A 19,558-nucleotide genomic window follows, 5' to 3' on the forward strand; every position below is an offset into this window, starting at 1 on the left:
GTCATCCGAACCTTGGGGCACACCAGATAAGTTAAACAAGAATCCTTGAAAAGATCGGCGTCTGTCTGTCACTAATGAACTTCAGTGCAGCCTGTGAAATCGCTGCCGGTAAAGGAGAAAAAAACAAAACAAGAACCTTTGTTAAAAGTCAACGGAAATTCAAGAATTTAACAAATGAAATGGGCCTCACATTTATCTTGCGTGATAATGAAGTTGATATTATTTTTACGGAGCGTGTGTGTGTGTGTGTCTGTGTGTGTGTGTGTCAGGCAGGATATGAGTGTTTGTATGTGTTGTAGTGGCATTACATACTGGAACAGGAACCCTCACAAAGGCAGTTTGGGTTATTTGCTACAGTAGTTGGCATGGAGTGTGTGTTTGTTTGTGAACGTGGCTGGGCTGCACCCGGCACCACAAAGTTTTAGAGGTATAAAGGTCAGGTCAAAATGAAGGTCACCTTGGAAAATGTGCATGTTTCAAGTCAGGATCAAGGTCAAGGAATCCACTTTATACCCTAGTCTCCTGTATTTTTAATTTCCCTTTAAAACAAATCAATGTTCATTGTTTTAAAAAAAAAAAGTCCATTGTTGTGGTCCACAAGTCAATGGTGTAATGGCTAATCATCTTGAAGCACCTTTCCATTCATTCGTAAAATATTGCAGTACTAATCGTGAATAGAAACATATGATTCACTCACATGGCTCTTTGAAGAATTTGGACGACGTCTGTACGGAAACTCAGTTTTTGACTCTTGCATTACATTTTGAACATTTGACATGCATGGACTTGTTTGTGACCGTTCCATTTCTATTACCGTGTTTTTGTAACGGTGCTTCATGCGCTTAGTTGTAGAATTGGGAACAATTATTGCATCCGAGTAAAACCTTATTTCCCATTCCATCTGATTAAATTAGATTTTATAGAAACAATGTGATTCTGTGATACTTGGTCAAATACCTCTTCTGATACAGTATGTGATTCAATATGATTTTTCCATGTTGACATTGTAGTTAAAGCCCCGTGAAACTGATATAACAAGGAGTATGGCAAGCCAAGTCAGATCAGTATCCACATCAGGAAACACCTCACTGTCATGTCCTACTTAGGCATGTTTGTGAGAGAAAGTGGATGAAAGTGTGCCAGTGTGTCCCAGGCAGGTGCACAGTTACGCAGATCAACTTGCAATCACACTTAGATGCGCACAGACAAGACAAATGTGTGTGTGCCCACACACACGCACATGCACACGCACACAAACAGATCAGCTGACTTTCCTTGGCCACCTCCTCCCCTGCACACAGTAATATACATACTACATTGTCTGCACAACATGGGACCATGCTTTGTCATGAATTTGAAAAAGAGACAAAAGGTTCTGGTATTCATTTGTCTTTTTGAGTATTTATCAATGTGTTTTTCATTTTACTGTTGTAAAATTACTCTTATGTGATGGAGAAATCTCATGTTATAGATTTCGGGTAGTTATTTATTTTTTTATTACAACTTTTTTAGTGCTTGGTTAAATTAGCAATTTTTGCATTCTTTTTTTGCAAGCTTTGGTGATTAAGAAATAATGAATGTATAACTGTCAATTTATCTAAACTTAGCCTAGAAAGTAAGGAAATCTGTGTTTGATAGGTTATTTCTTTTTCGTAACAATGCTTTTTGGCATTCAAAAAGTATTTCTGTAATAAGCTGATTTATGACATCCACGGCTCTGAGGATGAAGAGCTCACAGACACCCTCTTCTTGTATTCTATTGTTCCCGCCCATGACTAGTTGCACCAGTTTTGTTAAAAGGAACCCTGGCTATTAAGACATGTAGTCCCTAATTAGCCACAATTGTTCTCTTATACTAAAATATGTTGTTAGAAACACATAAAATAATCTAATTGCTTTAAAAATCTACAATGTTTATCACATATTTTGACCTGCGGGAGGCGCCATGTTTTACCTGCGCAATGCATTCTGGGGGCGATGACGTAGAGCGGTGGCTCTGGGAAGATAAGCCGCGTAGTTTAACTGGGACAGGTATCCAAAACATAGATGAGCAGCACTCTCCCGGCCGTGGAGGCTGACGAGGGAGCCCATAAGACGTCTCGGTTCAGGCAAACTGGATCAAAGTTCTGTGATGCACGGGAGATCTGCAAAAATGATCAATGTCGTGCGCATCTTACCAGTGCATTAGGCTCCTGCGTAGACGGTGTAGCCTACGGCGTAGACGGCGTAGCCTACGCCGTAGATGGCGTAGCCGGGGCTTTAGAGCCTGCAGCGCACCGCCATCCGCTCTCGCCGCCGCCGGGATGGAGACGCCGGTGGGCGATACGCACGTTTGGGTGGGCATAGCCCACCCCTGCCCCCCCCTAAAACCGGCCTCGGTGCTGGGTGATGACAGACCAGAGGCTGAGGGGACTGGCCCGGGACTTTGACGAAACGGGAGGCGCAGACTTCGCTGGGGTTTTTATTGTAGCATCGGCTATCTGCTGAAACGTGTGGTCTGTTAGTCTATCTGAGTTTTATGGTGTTTTTATAGTTCATGCTTTATAGTGCGCCACTTTTTTTTTTTTTTTTTTTTTTACTTTTTTGTCGGTGCGCCGTCACCTTAATGTTTAGCTGTGTTTTGATCTGTGTTTCTGGTGCGCCGTCACCTGTTTAGCTGTGTTTTCATCTGTTTCTGGGTGTCAAAACAGTGGACGGGGGCCAGCAGGAGCCACCGTCTGACGTCACTACCCAGAATGTAAACAACAATGGCGACCTACATGTTAAATTATATTTTCAAATTTTATAAAAACGAAGACATCAAAAAGGTTTTTTATATCACATTGTTATAATTGATACCAACATTTATCTTTTAAGACCTACATGTCTTAATAGCCAGGGTTCCTTTTAACATTAGTCCTGACCTGCAATTAAGTGTACCTTCAAAGGTGAGCTGTGGTTGGGGCTCGACATGCCTTGTGTCAGTCAATATAAAAAGGACAGGCGACAGGCTAGATTTACGTGTTAAACACGGGGTATCTGCCAATGTAAAAGGGGCTAGAGATTACCTCCTGAATTTGGGAGTGGAGAGGGTGAAAGGTCTGCCAGCAGTCCTGACTTCAACCCCAACCAACACAACCACGTTGGCTTATTCCATAAATACTGTACATGTTCCTTACAAATGTTTATATGGTCATACATGCTGTTCTTTAGGATACTGAACAGTTTAGTGCATTGGGTAACGCCCATTCTTCCATTCATTAACTTGCACTCACCCAGATTTGCGTGGTCAAGGCAACAGCCTAAGCAGAGATTCCTCAAGTTTGCTTTGTCCAGCCACCTCCAATAATTCTTCTGAATGAATACATGAGGTGTTCCCAGGCTCGCCGAGCGATATAACATCTCAAGCATATCCTCAATCTGCCTTGGGATCCCAGTTGGACATGCTCGAAACATTTCCCCAGGTATCCTAGCCAGACGCCTGAACCACTTCTGGTAAATTCATGTTGCAGCCCCAGATTCAGTATTTAACTGACACTGTCTATCAAAAGGCAATACACATCGTTTTCATTAATGCACTTATTCAAAGATGTAGTTGTTCACATATTAGCTAAAAGGCGTAAGATGAATAAAATCATGCGGTGTAATTTCATTGGAGGTTTAGCATGATAAGATTAGTTTTCTGCATGTTGACAAACATGGAAAGATTTCTATTTTGTGCCTTAAATAAGCTGTCTCATGCTTGAACACAATTTACAAATGTATCAAAATGTGTACAGGTAATTCATATTTATATATAAAAGTCTATCTGCTGAAATGCATATTAGAATTGATGTTGTTTTTTGATAAACGGAAACAAGTTTATAAGAAGATGTATTGCAGCACATCTAAACTATGGTAACCCACTGGCTGTTGAGTCATGTGTTGCTGTTAGTCAACTCTAACTGCAATGGAGAATTAAACAGAGATCAAATTTCTCCGTCAAATTTCATGCTGTGATTTTCTCTGGTATTGATGTCTGTCAGATGACGGACTAGCCTTGTTTTCTTGGCCTAGCGAACATGACACCTGTATGGCTGAATGCACCTCAGTGGAAGTCATACCTCCCCCTCTCACTCTCCCTGCCTCTCTTTCTCTTGCTGTTGTTGGCTGTTATTCTTTTGTTGTACAAACGATCATGGGTGCCATCAAAGAAGCCAGATGAAAGGAAGTCTCTGTCCTCACCTCTGTCCATCTCTCCTCACCCCACTTTCTTTGTCTCTTCCTCTTCCAGTGATTTCACATCCCTCCCGTCGTCTGAACAATGAACAGAGCCAGCCACCTGTTCTTACAAACCCTCGTTTTTATAACGCCATAACTTTGCTCCATCAGACCAGTTACGAAAATCCATTAACGTTGTTAGAGGATTTTCATTTCTCTTCTTCTTTTTTTGGGGGGTGTGTGTGTTAATTTCCCTTAATTTGGGTGCGGTTGAACAGTGTTCATACATTAATTAATTAATTCATGAGAGACAGTTGTACATCATGTCCCTCCACGCTCCCTTAGGGGTGGAAATGCTGTGAAACTGCTGGCAGCAAGTTGGAAAAATTATGCTGCACCTTGTCTAAAAGTTGCTACAATGCTTTTTACTTATCAAATAATTAAACCAAAATAAGTCCCCATAGAGACCCAGCCAGCTGTTTCGTTTGCGGCAGTCACTTCATCACACGTAAGCCAAAAAAGTAATTAATTGATTCTGTTATTAAAAGTCACAGTAGTCATATGTAATACTTCATAAAAGAGCAGTGTCAGAAGTAAGTTACCTGGACATTCAACAAGGTTATTATAGATGTTACGTTATGAGTCCTGTGGTTACTCCTCCTCTTGTGCAACAAATGACTCTTGAATTGTATTAATTTCATTTCAAGTTCAGTGGGTTGTTTTAACCTAAAAAGGGCTGGTTATGTTGCACAAAGGCAAAATACCCAGATGTTTATTTGTTTCCTCCCAAGTTTGTTTGTTTGCTCCTTCCAAATAGTACTTTCTTTCACATTTTACTTATTTGTACCTATTATTTGTACTTATTTTACTTAGTATGTCTTTTAAATCTCTTTGCCTCCCTTTGTACACGCTCACAGACATATACATGCATGTGCATTTAAATGTTCCTTTTTCATCTGCATGCATCTAGAGTATCTGAGATTTATAGGGTATGCTTCTCTGGGTTCATAAAAGCCATGATTTCCCATAAAATGTCAGTGATAGTGGTTAATATGACATGTAGTGGGTGAATGTGTCTGCTCACATTGTAGCACCCAAATCCTTTCAGTCTTGTAAAATATTGATATTCCATGTGAAAATGTCAGAATGAGGGACTGTTGGTGCTCAAATCCATTGGTTTTTGAGTCTTTCCTTGCCTTAGCTTTCCGGTTTAAGTCAGATTAACTCGTTTTTTGCTCAATATTGGGTTAGTCCTTCTGAATTGTGATGTTGAACTAACTACATTCATTTAATCTCTTTGTTTATATGTTTTGTTTCAGGATGCTGCTGGAGAAAAGCCTAGGGGCACGGTTGATATTTTCTGTGACTGTGTCTGAGCAGACTGTAACTCTGCGGTATGGCCAGTCCAGCACTGAAACTTATCTGACCGTCATCTTCAGAACAGAGGGCAGGCTACGACTGGAGAGATGGACACATCTTACTTTGCAGGTAAGGATTAGTATTATAGCACTGTAGTAAATTCTCGGGATATGAGATTAGGTTTAAGAAATATCGTCTACCTCTCGCAGTTGCCTTTCTCTACAATTGGCAAAAGTAAACTTGGACTCCCATCCTGGTTATCTCTCAGAACAACTGTGAATCGCTTTATAGCACCATGTCACACATCAACCACAATGGGCAACCATGGCTGTGAGATGATGCTAGGTCACAGAGTTATTGTGGATATGATTGTAGAGGTGATTAAGAGACCCGGGAAAATAATGACCAAAGAAGCAAGGTAGAGAAAATGATTGACTGAGCAAAAACATAACAACATTGTCTGTGTTAATGTTGGCTGAGTGACGGAGTCTTTTTCTACTCACCTGGTAGAACAGCGAAACCACTGAAGCTAGTGAGGCCTTTTTAGTTGCACAAACAAAAGTGCTCCTTCAGGTTTTGTCTTATATAATGGAGTAATTTACAATAACCCTAACACAGAACCAAGATTTATAAAAAAAAACATTTGATTCTTGGTAGATTATGGTAATTTATCTTATTGGTACATGTCATTACATGTATGAATGATGTGTATATGTATAGGTTTTTCACAGATGTGTATTTTAAAATAATTTTTTTTTCTTTCCTTATTTTGTATACATCAGTTGACCAAATTGGTACTTTAACTACAAATGTTGGGTGTCATCAAGTTTTTCATTGGCACAGATCACTCGTACATATGAAGTGGAGAAATTTGTTGAGTGAAACCATGTTTTTATATTTCTGGCCCTACTGAAAGGGATAACTTTCCAGATTCAGGGTGGCCGCAGGTCCTTAAAAAGTCTTAAAAGTGTTCAATTCCATTTTCCTAAAATAAGGCCTTTAAATGTCTTATTTTGTCTTAAATCTCAATCCAAGGGTCTTAATTTTTTTATATTAATTTTAGAAGGAATTTATCCAGTCATCATTAAAACGTTTTTTTACACTTTGAAAAGGAAAAGTTTATTCAATCGTTTTGAGGAGAATCTCCTGCGGAGGTTGTTTACCAGTTGTTAGACACGCGCTTGCTTGACGCCTCAGTCAGTGTTGCCAGATTGAGCTGGTTTCCACCCAATTGGGTTTGATTTGACTTTGGGCTGAAAAATATAGGACTGAGCAGGTTGATAAAATTTGGGCTGCTTTTTCTGGTTTTTACTAAATATTTAGGGGAAATTATTAACAAAAAAGTTGCCATTATGGCAGAGAAAAGTAAAAATGTACACAATAAACTCACTGATATTTTATTTGATTTAATGTACTCAATTTAATTGTAGTCTTTGTTTGGAGCCTGAACTTTTTTTTGCTATTTAGTGGTGTTGTGAAGGTTCATTTGCTTATGACCAGAAATTTATTAGGCATTTAATAATTTACAGTTTTAACATAGAGAGTGTATGATTTGGGCTGGTTTTTCATTATTTCGGCGGGTTTTACATTGGGTTTGGGCTGGAACTTTGACCTCAGCACTGGATTTCTTAGTCGGCGTAGTCTCGAGACAAGGCAAGGAAATATTGCTAAATGTAAATTTGGATTCAAAGTGTGTGACTGTTTTTGGTCCTACATTTTGTTTGAAAATGGTATTAAAAAGGTCTTAAATTTAACTTGGTCAAACCTGTAGACACCCTGAGATTACTCCACTGAACAATCTGTCTTTCAACATCTATCAGTAACATCATATACAGTATATACTATAAGAACAAGTATAGTGACCATGGCAAAGCTCCTTTTTATATATGTTTGTAAGTTGTGTTTTCCCCTCTATTTTATCTATATTATTTTACATGGGCTTTTCAGTGTATTTTTATTGACCTTCAGTGTTTCCTCTAGGAATGTTTTCAGCAGTGGGGGCATGCTTCCCGGGGGGGTGGCGGCGGCGGCGGCGTAAATGTACGGCGTACACAAATGACCACTTGACAGCAAATGTAACTTTCAAAACCTATTTATTGGCTTTTATCCCTGAACAATAAATAAATGTTACTTCAACTTCAACTCTAACCAGTTGAAAATGTAAAAAATAAAAAACAATAACATTAAATAAATAACATGTAAAAATCAGCTAGATGAGGCTGTGTAGACTCAATGACAAAGTTTGCACCCAGGCTCAGAGCACTTAATTTTCCTTGGCTTTTTAAAGAAGAGCTCTAAGGCTCTGTTGTAGGGAAATTCTCCCAGAGGTGATGCTTAGCAGCATACATGCTGCAAGATGATCCCCCTGCAGCCTGTTTCTCAAGTCAGTCTTCACCTACAAATAGAAACAATAATGAGATTGTTTCTCTCAATTTCCTACACCCTAATCATTTAAAATTAAATTAAAATAAAAAAAAAAAAAATTAAAATCCCAAAATATCTGTACCGTTTCTGATTGGGTGGGCACTGCGCATCATTTTTAGACACAACAAAGAACACATACAGCAAAAGTTGTGTCTCGGCGGAGGGACCCGGCGTCCCAGCAAAATGAGAAGAGAAAAAAGAGAAGTGTTCCGAACAGCAGACAGCGCACACACTAAAGGCTGAGTTATGGTTCCGCGTTACACCAACGCAGAGCCTACGGTGTAGGTTACGCGGCGACCCGCACCGTACGTGGAAATGCAGTCTTTTTTTTGCTATTAAAACATGATTTGTAATGTGAATTACACACTTAAACTACAAATAATAGTTTTTTGACGTGACATCAGAGATTGCGCATGCTCTCTGCGAAAGGATGAGGCAAATCGGTTCGTAGCTGCTTCAACTGTGCGATTCCTTCACGAGGATCGACCAGGATTTCATACACGTTTGATTTTCTTGCGAGCACACGATTTGTGATCGGGAGCTCGTCGTGAGGTGTTATCAATTCGTTTACCCACATTAGGCACTGAGTTGGCTAATAAGTCTACCTTTTCTCCGGTAATTCGCTGCCTTATTTCTCACGGCGACTTCTCCTTTTTTTTTTCTTACGACGACTCTGACCCAATCACCCCACTCCTCCCCTCCCCCCGCCGTTGCGCTGATCATCACACAGGCTGTGCTGTGAAGGTGGAGAAATGCGGCGATGGTGCATTTGCGACAAAAAAAAAAAATAAAAAATATATATTAAAAAAAAATTTTCAGGCGTGGCGGCTATGATTCAGCAGTGGCGGCCCGCCACTGCTGAATGAATGTAGAGGAAACACTGACCTTCCTGGCACACAGTGATACACCAAGTGCTTGAAATGATTTACTAGCCATAACAATACCACCCCAAATCTTAAAAAGTTGGGACGATATACAAAATTTACAATTGAAAAAAGCTTTTATTTCTCTATTATTTCTATGCAGAAAGTATGAACTCAAAATGTTGAATGTTCTTTTCCCCGTTAGTTTTTATAAATATGCATCCATGTTTGCATTTCAAGCCTGCTGCACATTTGTATAAAGTTGGTACAGTAGCACCAGTAGTGCTAATATGGAGATAATTTCCAAGATGTGATGTCAATGGGTGACTGCATTATCCATACAGTACATAAAGGGCTGAGCATGTGGAGAGCATAGGCAGAAGAGCTACACTTTGTAAACAAATGTGTGAGACAATAATTGTATTTTTTAAAAGTAATGTCCCTCAAAGAAAGACTAGAAGAAATTTACATATTTTGCCTTTTAAAGTGCATAATATTATTCAATAGTTGAAAGAATCTGAAGAGATTTCGCTGTGTAAAATGCAAGGGCTAAATTCACAAATTCTACTTAAAAGTTTCCTGTGGGAAAAAGGAACCCTTTGTTTACCTTGTCCAGAGACTGCATTGACATCTCTGGGCTTGGAAGTATATGGGATGAACCATCAGTCAGTGGAAACATGTATTGTGGTCAGATGGATCAGTAGTCCACATCTTTTTTGGGAGAAATGGAACCTGTGTGCACCGGACAAAAGACTAAGAGGATCATCCTGATTATTATCAGCAACAAGTCCCAAAGCCAAGGTCTGTGATGCTGTGGGCTTGTATCGCTGCCCTTGGTAAAGGTAATTTTCACTTCTCTGATGGCAGCATTAGTGCAGAGGAGTGCATTGAGATTTTAGAGCAACAACTGCTGCCTATGAGAAGACATATTTTTCTGTTTTGTCCGAGCATTTTTCAACCAGACAATGCATAGCCACATTCAGCAATCGCCAGACATTACAAAGACATGACAGTGGGACAAGGGGGTACAGGTATTAGACTGGCCTGTCTGCAGTTCTGACTTGTCCCGAGTAGAAAATTCATTGCGAATTTTGAATCGAAACATGTAACAGTTATGACCCTGTACTATCGAACACTGTAAGATTTGTTTACAGTATACAGTAGCAAGAATAGCAAGAATTGCATTTAGCGCTCTCAATGTCAGGATGCCCTTAAGTGTTGTGAGTTTTTTGTCATACATTGCAGGCTTGATTTACAAAAACTGGATGTCTATGAACAAATTAAATAAAGCTGATGATTAAAACATGATATATCTTGGGGCAAAGGGGCTTATTTGCATTTTTCGATAGCGTCCCAAATTTTCCTATTTTGAAATTAGATTTTATACAGAATTCTCAAATTAAGTGCATGTGTGTAACATTTAGTTTAATTCACTTTTATACATTTTATGAATTCCACACATCTTAAAATTTCGAAAAATTGGGCAAAAACTGCTCTACAGGTTCGTCAATCATTGTCTCATGTGACATTCCTAAAGTACAGCTCCAGTATGCTCTCGCTCAGCACTTCTCAGAAAAGTCATCGTGCCAGACCAGAAAGTTTTCCAGACGGTTTGTTTTACATGTCTGCTTTCAGGTGTTGATGGTAGAGTAATATGGCACTCAAACATGTTGCTGACTCGGCACGGAGTATGCACGGATACAGCTGTCATATATATCTATGTACAATACTGCTGCACATGTCTATGTATGCGTGAAAAAGTTAAAGGCTTGGAGGAATTTTGCCAAAATTGTGTTACATTGGTGTAATTTTGAGATGTTTTGAAAGTTTATGTATTCTTGTGAATCAGTCAACCTTTGTGTTTAATTTTATTGTGATATAATCTGCTTTGACCATTCAGGGCAAAAACATAATCATCCTTGACACTTAAACACTATTCACATGCACCTGTTCTCATGCAAGTACATACTTTTAACTGCTCAGTTTGTCTCTCTCAAACACCTACATGCACACTCAGGCACGGTTCAGTTGTACTTTGTAGCAGTCTGTCAGCCACAATACAGACATTCCCTAAAGAAGGAGGTGGGTAATTTAGAAACCTTTTCTACACACACACGTGCACATACACACGTCTCTTTCTCTCTCACTCACTCATTCATTCACACACACACACACACACACACACACACACACACACACACACACACACACACACACACACACACACACACACACACACACACACACACACACACACACACACCAGTCATCTATCTGATTGTAAAGATCAAAACACCAAAGAAGACAGTCAAAAGGAATACGGGTTTCCAAGTGCCAGGAGCAATTCACACATACACTCACACATGTACACATGGTGCCAGGAGCAAGGTGCTGTGGGGATGCTGGTGCTCCCTAGGTAGTTGTCTTATCTGATTATGGTAACGATGTTGAGAATAGCGAAGGAAAATGTAGCCTGAGGGAGGGAGGGAGGGACTGACAGAGGAGGAGAGATGGGGGAAGAGGGGAAAGTAACGCATTGTAGTTAAGTGATAGCTGAAAAGTCTTCTACTACAGAACTCATCTTTATGTGGATTTTTGTTGAACATATATATTTTTTTATTGATATTTTTCTATGGAGAAGCTTTACTTCTGTTGCTGCGGATGGTTGGGAGGTGAGGACTAGTGATGTTGCAGTGATTGATCTTGTGGGGATATGTGGCCAAAATTTGTTCGGTTTGGTTTGAGCTGATTTGACTTTTAAATTTTTTTTATATATACTGTATGATCATCAAATCAGTTCTTGATATCATGAAACTCATCATGTAGCTCAATGTACAAATTATTTAATTTGCTCAGATTATGCAGTTTTAGTTTAAGACACCGCACCTTATTCCCTTTTAAGGTAGTTAGAAAATAGTGAAATAAAAGTATTCAAAATTCCTTAAGTTAATTATAAAGCACATCAATAAAACAAAAAGCATGAAAACAACCAAGAATCATCTTGTCATAGGTAATTATACATAATCATTCAGGAATAAAGCTCACACCCAGAGTCCAAAGTCTCAGTTTGACTGCTAAATTACAAATAGTTTCCTCTTCCTTGTGTCCGAACCAGCTGAATTCAACCACTGAGGGTCAAAGGCACTCGTTCTGGGTTTTTTGTAATATCTTGAAAGATGAATACAATGTTAATGATGTAGCTGGAAGTTTGGTTTTAATGCCCTAAAAATGTTTTGCCTCTTCTCGCCTTGACTCTTCTCTCTCAATCTCTTCCTCACTTGTGTATAGAGGCATGTTGTGACTTTATCAAACTTTCATTCCTGATAGATGAACTGTTTTGTGATATAAATGTGATATAAATGTAATATTCATAAATCATTTTGCCTCTCTGCACTATTTAACCTTTCATTGAAGTCATTGAAATTCCTACTCTTAGTGAATTTGCCTTGTAAATAAATACTTTTAGACATTTGTAAATAGAACACCGACAGAAATTCCAGGAAACATCGACAAGCTCTATGTGTGTGTGTTTGTGTGTGTGTGTGTGCGTGCGTGTGTGTGTGTATTCTGGATAAGGTTATCTTTTTCAATTGTTCTTAAAGTCAAAAGCCACAAAGTCAGGGCGCTGTCAGCCACATTCATCAGGTAGGTGAACCCATAGACTGTATAATACGGAGGGAAACCCTGGCACTGCAGAAATACCCTGGCATAACAGGAAGTGCAAGGGGCAGTATAGCTTGCATTGGCTGCTACAATGACTGACAAGTAGCGTTGTCAGATAGTGGATGTTTTGCAGCTTTACAGCAGTGTGTGTGACACTGTATCTTCCATGGTCATTGTGCTACTGGCGAGTTGCCTGTGAGACATGTAACAAACAGTTATCATTTCTATCAGTCAGTGGTGACAGAAATAACCAACTGGTAAGTTGAGAAGAAAATAATCAACCAATTAGTTGACTACAATGGCAGCCCTTGTTAGTTGCAGCCCTACCTAAAACAAATGAAGAAACAAAATGCAATGTTCCAAGTTTGAATAGGATCTTATGAGGAACTCCTAACTCTGACTTGAATCCCCTTATTCCGCACTAAATGTCATTGATTTCTTTCTTTTATTCAATCCGTTGTAATACTACTTGTTTACTCCCATATTCCCGCAACCCTGCAAAGGATAAAACGGGAATAGAAGATGGATGGATGGATGGATGGATGGATGGATACTCCCATACTGATTATAACCTGCACAATATTATTTCAAGTTTCAATGTAAATTTCCCTCTGAAAAGATGAGAAAGTGTCAAATGACTTTGCTTTTAGTGTTGTTCTACGTACACACAACGACCGTTGTATGGTACGACAAAGTTTCAAAAATGGCCTGTGAGTTTAACAACCAACCACCTGGCTGTCTTAGTGTATGACACCCATTTTTATACATCTTGGCTGGGGTCAAATGTTTCATCTGGTGCAATGTCTTGCTTACTGTTTCCAGTGCAATAAGAGAGCAGGCTTGGCCAGTTTTCTTGAAGCCAGTGGGGCATGTACTGTATCCACATGCCACAGCAGCAAGGCTAGGATTGCGTTGTTGCTGAAATATGTTATATAAATAAACTTGCCTTGCCTTACAGCTTACAGCCCTGTGGTTGGTTTGGTAAAAGCAATATACAATTAAATAGAGTCAGAAAGGTGGTGATGTATCCAAGCAAAGTGCTGTATATTTGAACTTGCAGTTCTTACTTTTAGGTGATATATCATTATAATGATTTAAAAGAGGCCTGTGATGGGTGTGTGACTATGTCAGTGTTAACTCTGCTGCTTAATTGATGACAGGTGGGATAAAGTTGGGGAATTTTCAGAGGGGTCCACTGTTCATTTCTAAGCAAATCAGCATTAATGTAAGAAGCAGTGAGAGGAAGATCCAGTCACACCAGTCAAATTATGACCCAATATGTCTGCATGGATTTTTAACACTTTCATGCACAAACATTCTTTCCTCTCTCACTATGAACAAGACAGTTCATTGATATATTATGTCCACTTGCACAGATCAGGGTTCTCAGAAAATACTGCTTATAGCAACAATATAGAAACAAGATGGTCATGTTTACACCGTGGCCATCCAGCACTACATCAGTTTTGTCAACTTAGGGACTTTAATGCTAGTTTTTTTACACCTCTCTACTGACAAATCTAGCCACTTTTTCAGGTCTAATTGGAGACTAATGTAAAAGCATGTATCGTTTCCACTCATTTCTCAGCAAGCAGCAGGTGCTGCCGTGGGCCACTCCCCTGTACCATAGCGCTCTCAAGGCAGCTTTTAGGTCACGCAGCAGCCGCTAGCTTCATTCAGAGATGTTCCCTCCCTGTCAGGCAAATGAACTGCAAGCAGAAATTCATTTCAAACAGGAAATTATTAATATATCATTCTAATTAATGTAATTATTATTACATTATTGATAATTATTCAATGGCACTTCACTATACACCGGATAAAGTATTAACGATAGAACTGTTATTATTGTGACAGTACAATCAACATTTCAATTTGTGAAAAAATTTGAGAATTGCAATCTCAATTCTAAGCAAAACAATCATGATTCTCATTTTTCCCAACTTCGAGCAGACCTAGTTTAATTTTTTTATTTGTTCATTTTTTTTATTGTCATTTAAATATTTTTTATCAGTAATTATTATTTTTTATGATCGCCTGGTGGTTTATGTTACTATAACAAAACATTTTACTTAATTTTCTATAAATCTGTTTTACTCCTGACTATTTTCAGTGTAGATATGTGAGCACATTTATGCTTAAGTGCATGTGTGTGAAGGTGAGGCAAGGTTGTCATGTAGGGGTGAAGTGGATCCCTCTATGGTAGCCCTCTGCCTGCTGGTTCCAGAGGCAAAAGGGCACAAAACTGGCATCAATTACATAGTGAGAAGGAGGAAGGGAAAGGTTTGTGCATGTGTGTTTTAGCTTCACATTCATTTATTAATTACATTTACACCATGCCAGCGTGCAGGATGGTTCAGTTCAACAATGAGAGCAAGGCACTAACTTTGTAAGGGTTAGGAGGTTTTATTTTAAGTGGCGCTTTGAGAAAGGAGGGCAAATCATATACTGTATGTGGAGCAAGCAACCTCTCTGCTTCAGGCTGCTTTGCATAATAAAGAAACCACCAAAAGGCATATTTTATGTTACTAACAACTCCATGCTAAAGGAGATTGTGCTTGGCACATTGTACATTAGTCATGGTTTTGAGCAAAAGTAGCTGCTCCTTCAAATGTTTTTTCATGATACTGCTTTTCATTCAGATGGGATGATTTTCACCTATTTTGTGTTTTTATTAAAAGTTGCCTAATTTCTGTCACGTCACAGCATTGTTAACCTAAAATTAACCTAAAATAACCTAAAAGACCATCACATGTTTCACCGGTATCAGCCTGGTACCAGTTTTCTGGATGTCATGATGACGTCTGAATGTCAGATGACATCGTCAGGCAACGTCATCTGACGTCCAATACTCAAACAGGAACAGTCAGGTAGTAGACATCTGCCTGATGCATTCAGGCCTTGTCTTTTTCTCTCTGCCCCTACTTTATCGTAAGAGCATACATGCTCATCCTTTCGTGTGTGCTCTCATAAATGTCGTCTTTTTGTTTTTTTGTTAAGTTACCTCACTTGTCTTTCATAAGTAAAGGAGGAAAAAAGCCATGTAGACTTATGGCCTTTATTATAGGGTTGTATTGTCACTTTATATGTGTTCCTACGTCCTCCTTTTTCTATTCTATCTTTTTTTCTCAGCTGTTTTTTTCTAGAATATTATTTTCCTTTCCTTCACGTTCTCTTGCTGCCTCATCTATCTCTCACTCTCTCCCCCTTTTCACTGTCTTCCTCAACCACCTTTCTTTGCCCTTCCTTCTTTCCCTCTCATTTTCCTCACGCTAGCTATCCCTCTCTCCCTCTCCATCTCCCTGGGGACAATTTTCTTTTCTTAAATAAACTGTCATAGCTAGTGTTAAAATATGGGCCTTACATGGGGTGAGCGCAGCAAGGCAAAGGCATGGGCCCCTGGGCTAGTATAAAACATGGATAATATGCTGTGAGAGGTAATTGTATCTTTTAGCACTGAGATGAGTAGAACAAATGTCTCTTCCCTATAGTCTGTCTCTCTCTCCCTCCTTGTTTCTCTTCTTCCACTCCCTATCTTTTCCTTTACACACTGCAGTTGCACTAATATGATAGAGAGAATATTGGCTGTATATCATAAGTGGTTATAGTTCACAGTGGGTGAGGGCATGTAAAGAGGGGGGGAAGATGACTACTGAGGGTGAGAAATGCTTGGAGTGTAAATAACAGCAAAGAAAGGAAGATAAAAGGAACCTTGACAATGTGCTCCAAGATGCTGAAGTGGCAAGCTGGTGACACGGTGTTAAAATGCAGTTTTTGATTTAATTCATTGTGGTTTGTATGTGGAAAATATGACTATCTTAAATGTTTCAGCAGCTTGTTTTACCTCTTGAGGTTTATTTCTTGCAAACAAGCTGTAAACAAGTAGAGTAAGTAATTATGGACCTCATCTTTTTTATAATGCAATCTTCTGCTGGGAAAACATACATCCTGGCATTCATATGGATCATAATTTGGCATTTCCTACTTTTCTAAACAGTTTTCTAGACCTTTCAGACACCCAAATGACAACAGACATCCCCTACAGAAACAACCTTAACAAGCAGGGCAGCATGAGGCCTTAAAAAACATGGCATAGATTTTGAGGTGTGCAGCTAGCCTCTAAACTTGATACAAACTTGTTGGAATCTGATGGCATCCGTGGAAAGCAGACCCAGTCTACAAAGGCAAGGCACATGCCCAATAATTTCCATGAATGCAACGCTAGTCTGACAAGTGCTCTATGTTTTTTTTTAAACCCGCTGGTCTACTTGGAGGAATAAAACATTTTCTTTAACTTCATCTGTACTGACTTTCTGTCAAGGCATTGTCTTGTGTGTGTGTGTGTGTGTGTGTGTGTGTGTGTGTGTGTGTGTGTGTGTGTGTGTGTGTGTGTGTGAGAGAGAGAGAGTGAGTGAGTGAGAAAATGAGTGGGAGAGTGAGTGACAGAGAGAATTATGGAAAAGGCTTGAATGTGGTAGATAACAATAGTTTTTTTTCCTTTTTTTGGTGGGGGAGTGTCTTTGTTTACTGCACTTGGGCAATGGCAAACAAAATATTGAAGTGTTGCACCGAAGGTTTGTAGAGAAAATAGTAAGAGTGATAAATTTGGAAACAGGCTCATATATGCATTTACTCACATGAAGTAGGATTCCTTAGTAAAGTAACTCATGTGATAAATGAAGTTGTGCAATACATGCCAAAAATAACCACTGAACTGTAGTTTTTATTCTGAATGGCAATAAACAGTATATGAATACCAATATCTATAATAGTACTGTAGAACACAAAGTATTGTGTCAGCAGTTAACACGTTTGCTTCTCTTCTGCTACTTCTACCCTTATGCGTATAGTATATTTTTAATTTAAAACATTCCTAAGAAAGTCATTTTTAAGGCTTTTGGTTCTAGACACATTCTTTTGAAAGTGAAGAGACAATAAAGCAGACAGAGACACATTGAGTGACAGGCACGCAAGGGTCACAGGCTGGGACTCAAACGTGTTCTGTAACACTTAGCCTGAACCTCTCTGTACAACGCACCTTAGCCATAAAGCTACAAACCTCCTAATAAAGCCATGCTTTTATTTTTGTTTACAGACACCAGAAGTCAGAAATAGATGTTATTTGTGTATATTCTGTTTACAATTATGTGTAAGCACATGTGTGGATATGTTTTGTACAGTATACATTTTTTTGTACTTATTCATAGATGTTTAAGTAAGGTGCCATTTAAAGTTATACAGAAACTATTAAATGTATCTAATTTGAAATGGCATCTGAAATAACACCAATAAAGAGTACACATATACCAACATATACCAACCTGACTGATATTACAAATTCAACATTGCCTTATCAAATCACCTTTGACAACATCAGTGGTTTGATAAGCCAACAGTTTAGCTAAGTTTGCTACAATGAAGAAAAAAGGTTTGCAGCTTATACTGTTTCTGAAAAATGCATAGTGAAAAATGCATAGCGGGAAAGATGGAGGTGGGGCTCTATCATGATTTTACATGTGAAACAGATGGTGTCAGATTATATCGACATAGTTCATGTTAGTTCATGTAAATCTGACTGATTCCATTCTGAAAGAAATGTACAAATGGTACTAGTTCTGACATATTAGAACACCATCCCAGTTTTATGGTAAATTGACCAGGGGCTCATTCAAATATTAAAAGTGTGCTCAATTAGATATAAAGATAGCATGCTCTTGCCATCAGATAAATGGAAACGATCCATGTCTGAAAGGGACTGAAGGCCAAGTCTGAACACACCAGTCCAGTGCTTAATTGTGAACAAGAAATGGAAATTGATTATTATATTTAGTTGGTAATGACTCAAGACCATTCCACTGAAAAAAAAAAAATCAAATTGAGCCTTCAAATGTCTTGAACAGTTATTATTGTGGTAATAGTAGTAGTCGTCAATATTGTTATTATTGATTTATTTATTATTTTGGAAAGATAGCAGAGTAATGATGGCCATAGTGTACAATAAAGATGGGAGGTTATACTGTATTTTCTAATATATGTCTGAACCTTATAGACAAAGGGGTGATCTCTTTTATAACAGTTTTAATACTTAGGGAAGATTTATCTGAACTTCACCTCCTCTTTCACGCATAACATATTTTATTTGTACTCAATTTACTGAACGTGTCCTTACTGTATTCCTCCTTTTTAATGATGTAAAGAAAAAAAAAATCCTGCAACATCATCGTTATAAAATTTCAGCTCTTACTAAATTTTCTGTCCTGCATCACTTTATGCTTCCATTTGTCTTACTTTTCCTTAACAAATCTTTGGGATTGTTCATTTTTTAATGTAATCACAATACTTTTTTAACATCCATCCATCCCTTCATCCAATCCCACACACCTCCACTGTCCTGTTAACAGTCCCATCTGTCATGGAGCAAGGTCTATAAATTAATATAAATGTAACACTTTATACTCCTTTTAAGCTAACTTCAACTTTCTTTGCACACAAAGGGTTTAAATATATATTAAAACAACACCCTTTTAATGAGTGGTAAATCATTATTAAATGCAAATTGATTGAAAAATTATTTTTAAAAAGGGTGAAAATGAAAACAGATATGAAAGATTAAAATAATGACAAGGGGAGAGCACCTGATAAGAGGGAGCTAGAAAACGACGGACAGGTGAATTGGAATTTCATATGACACAGGAAAAACACTGATGCACATGTGAATATTTATGTTGGGTTAATGACATGTACTGTATGTAGTTATTTTCATCTCTGTCTGTATCTTTTATTTTGCATAAAATTGATTGTCTGTCTGCTTAGATATTCAGTATACATATACATATCCCTGCACAACATACATTTTTAATGCAATAATTAATACAATTATTGGAGAGAAAGAGATTGAGGTAAATGAAACAACTTTTGGAGTTCCACAAATGATAACTAGAAAAAGCTACAATTATTTTGAAATGTAGGGTTGAAAGCTGAGTTGCTGAATGAGAGCTGAACCTGGTTGAAAAAAACACCTGAACTGCTGAAAATCAAAGAAAATGCTCAAAACGGGTAAACAATTTAAT

At 38.4% G+C, this 19,558-nt stretch overlaps 1 protein-coding gene across 1 annotated transcript in view; it reads left to right on the forward strand.

Moving 5' to 3' along the window:
- Positions 1-19,558, forward strand: part of ush2a (Usher syndrome 2A (autosomal recessive, mild)) — a 275,510-nt gene that overhangs the window by 3,518 nt on the left and 252,434 nt on the right. Inside the window, exon 5 of the mRNA XM_061745247.1 lies at positions 5,499-5,667. Coding sequence (XP_061601231.1) covers positions 5,499-5,667 — 169 coding nt within the window. The remainder of the gene's footprint in view (positions 1-5,498; positions 5,668-19,558) is intronic.

Source organism: Cololabis saira, chromosome 2, assembly GCF_033807715.1.
Source record: "Cololabis saira isolate AMF1-May2022 chromosome 2, fColSai1.1, whole genome shotgun sequence".
NCBI lineage: Eukaryota > Metazoa > Chordata > Actinopteri > Beloniformes > Belonidae > Cololabis > Cololabis saira.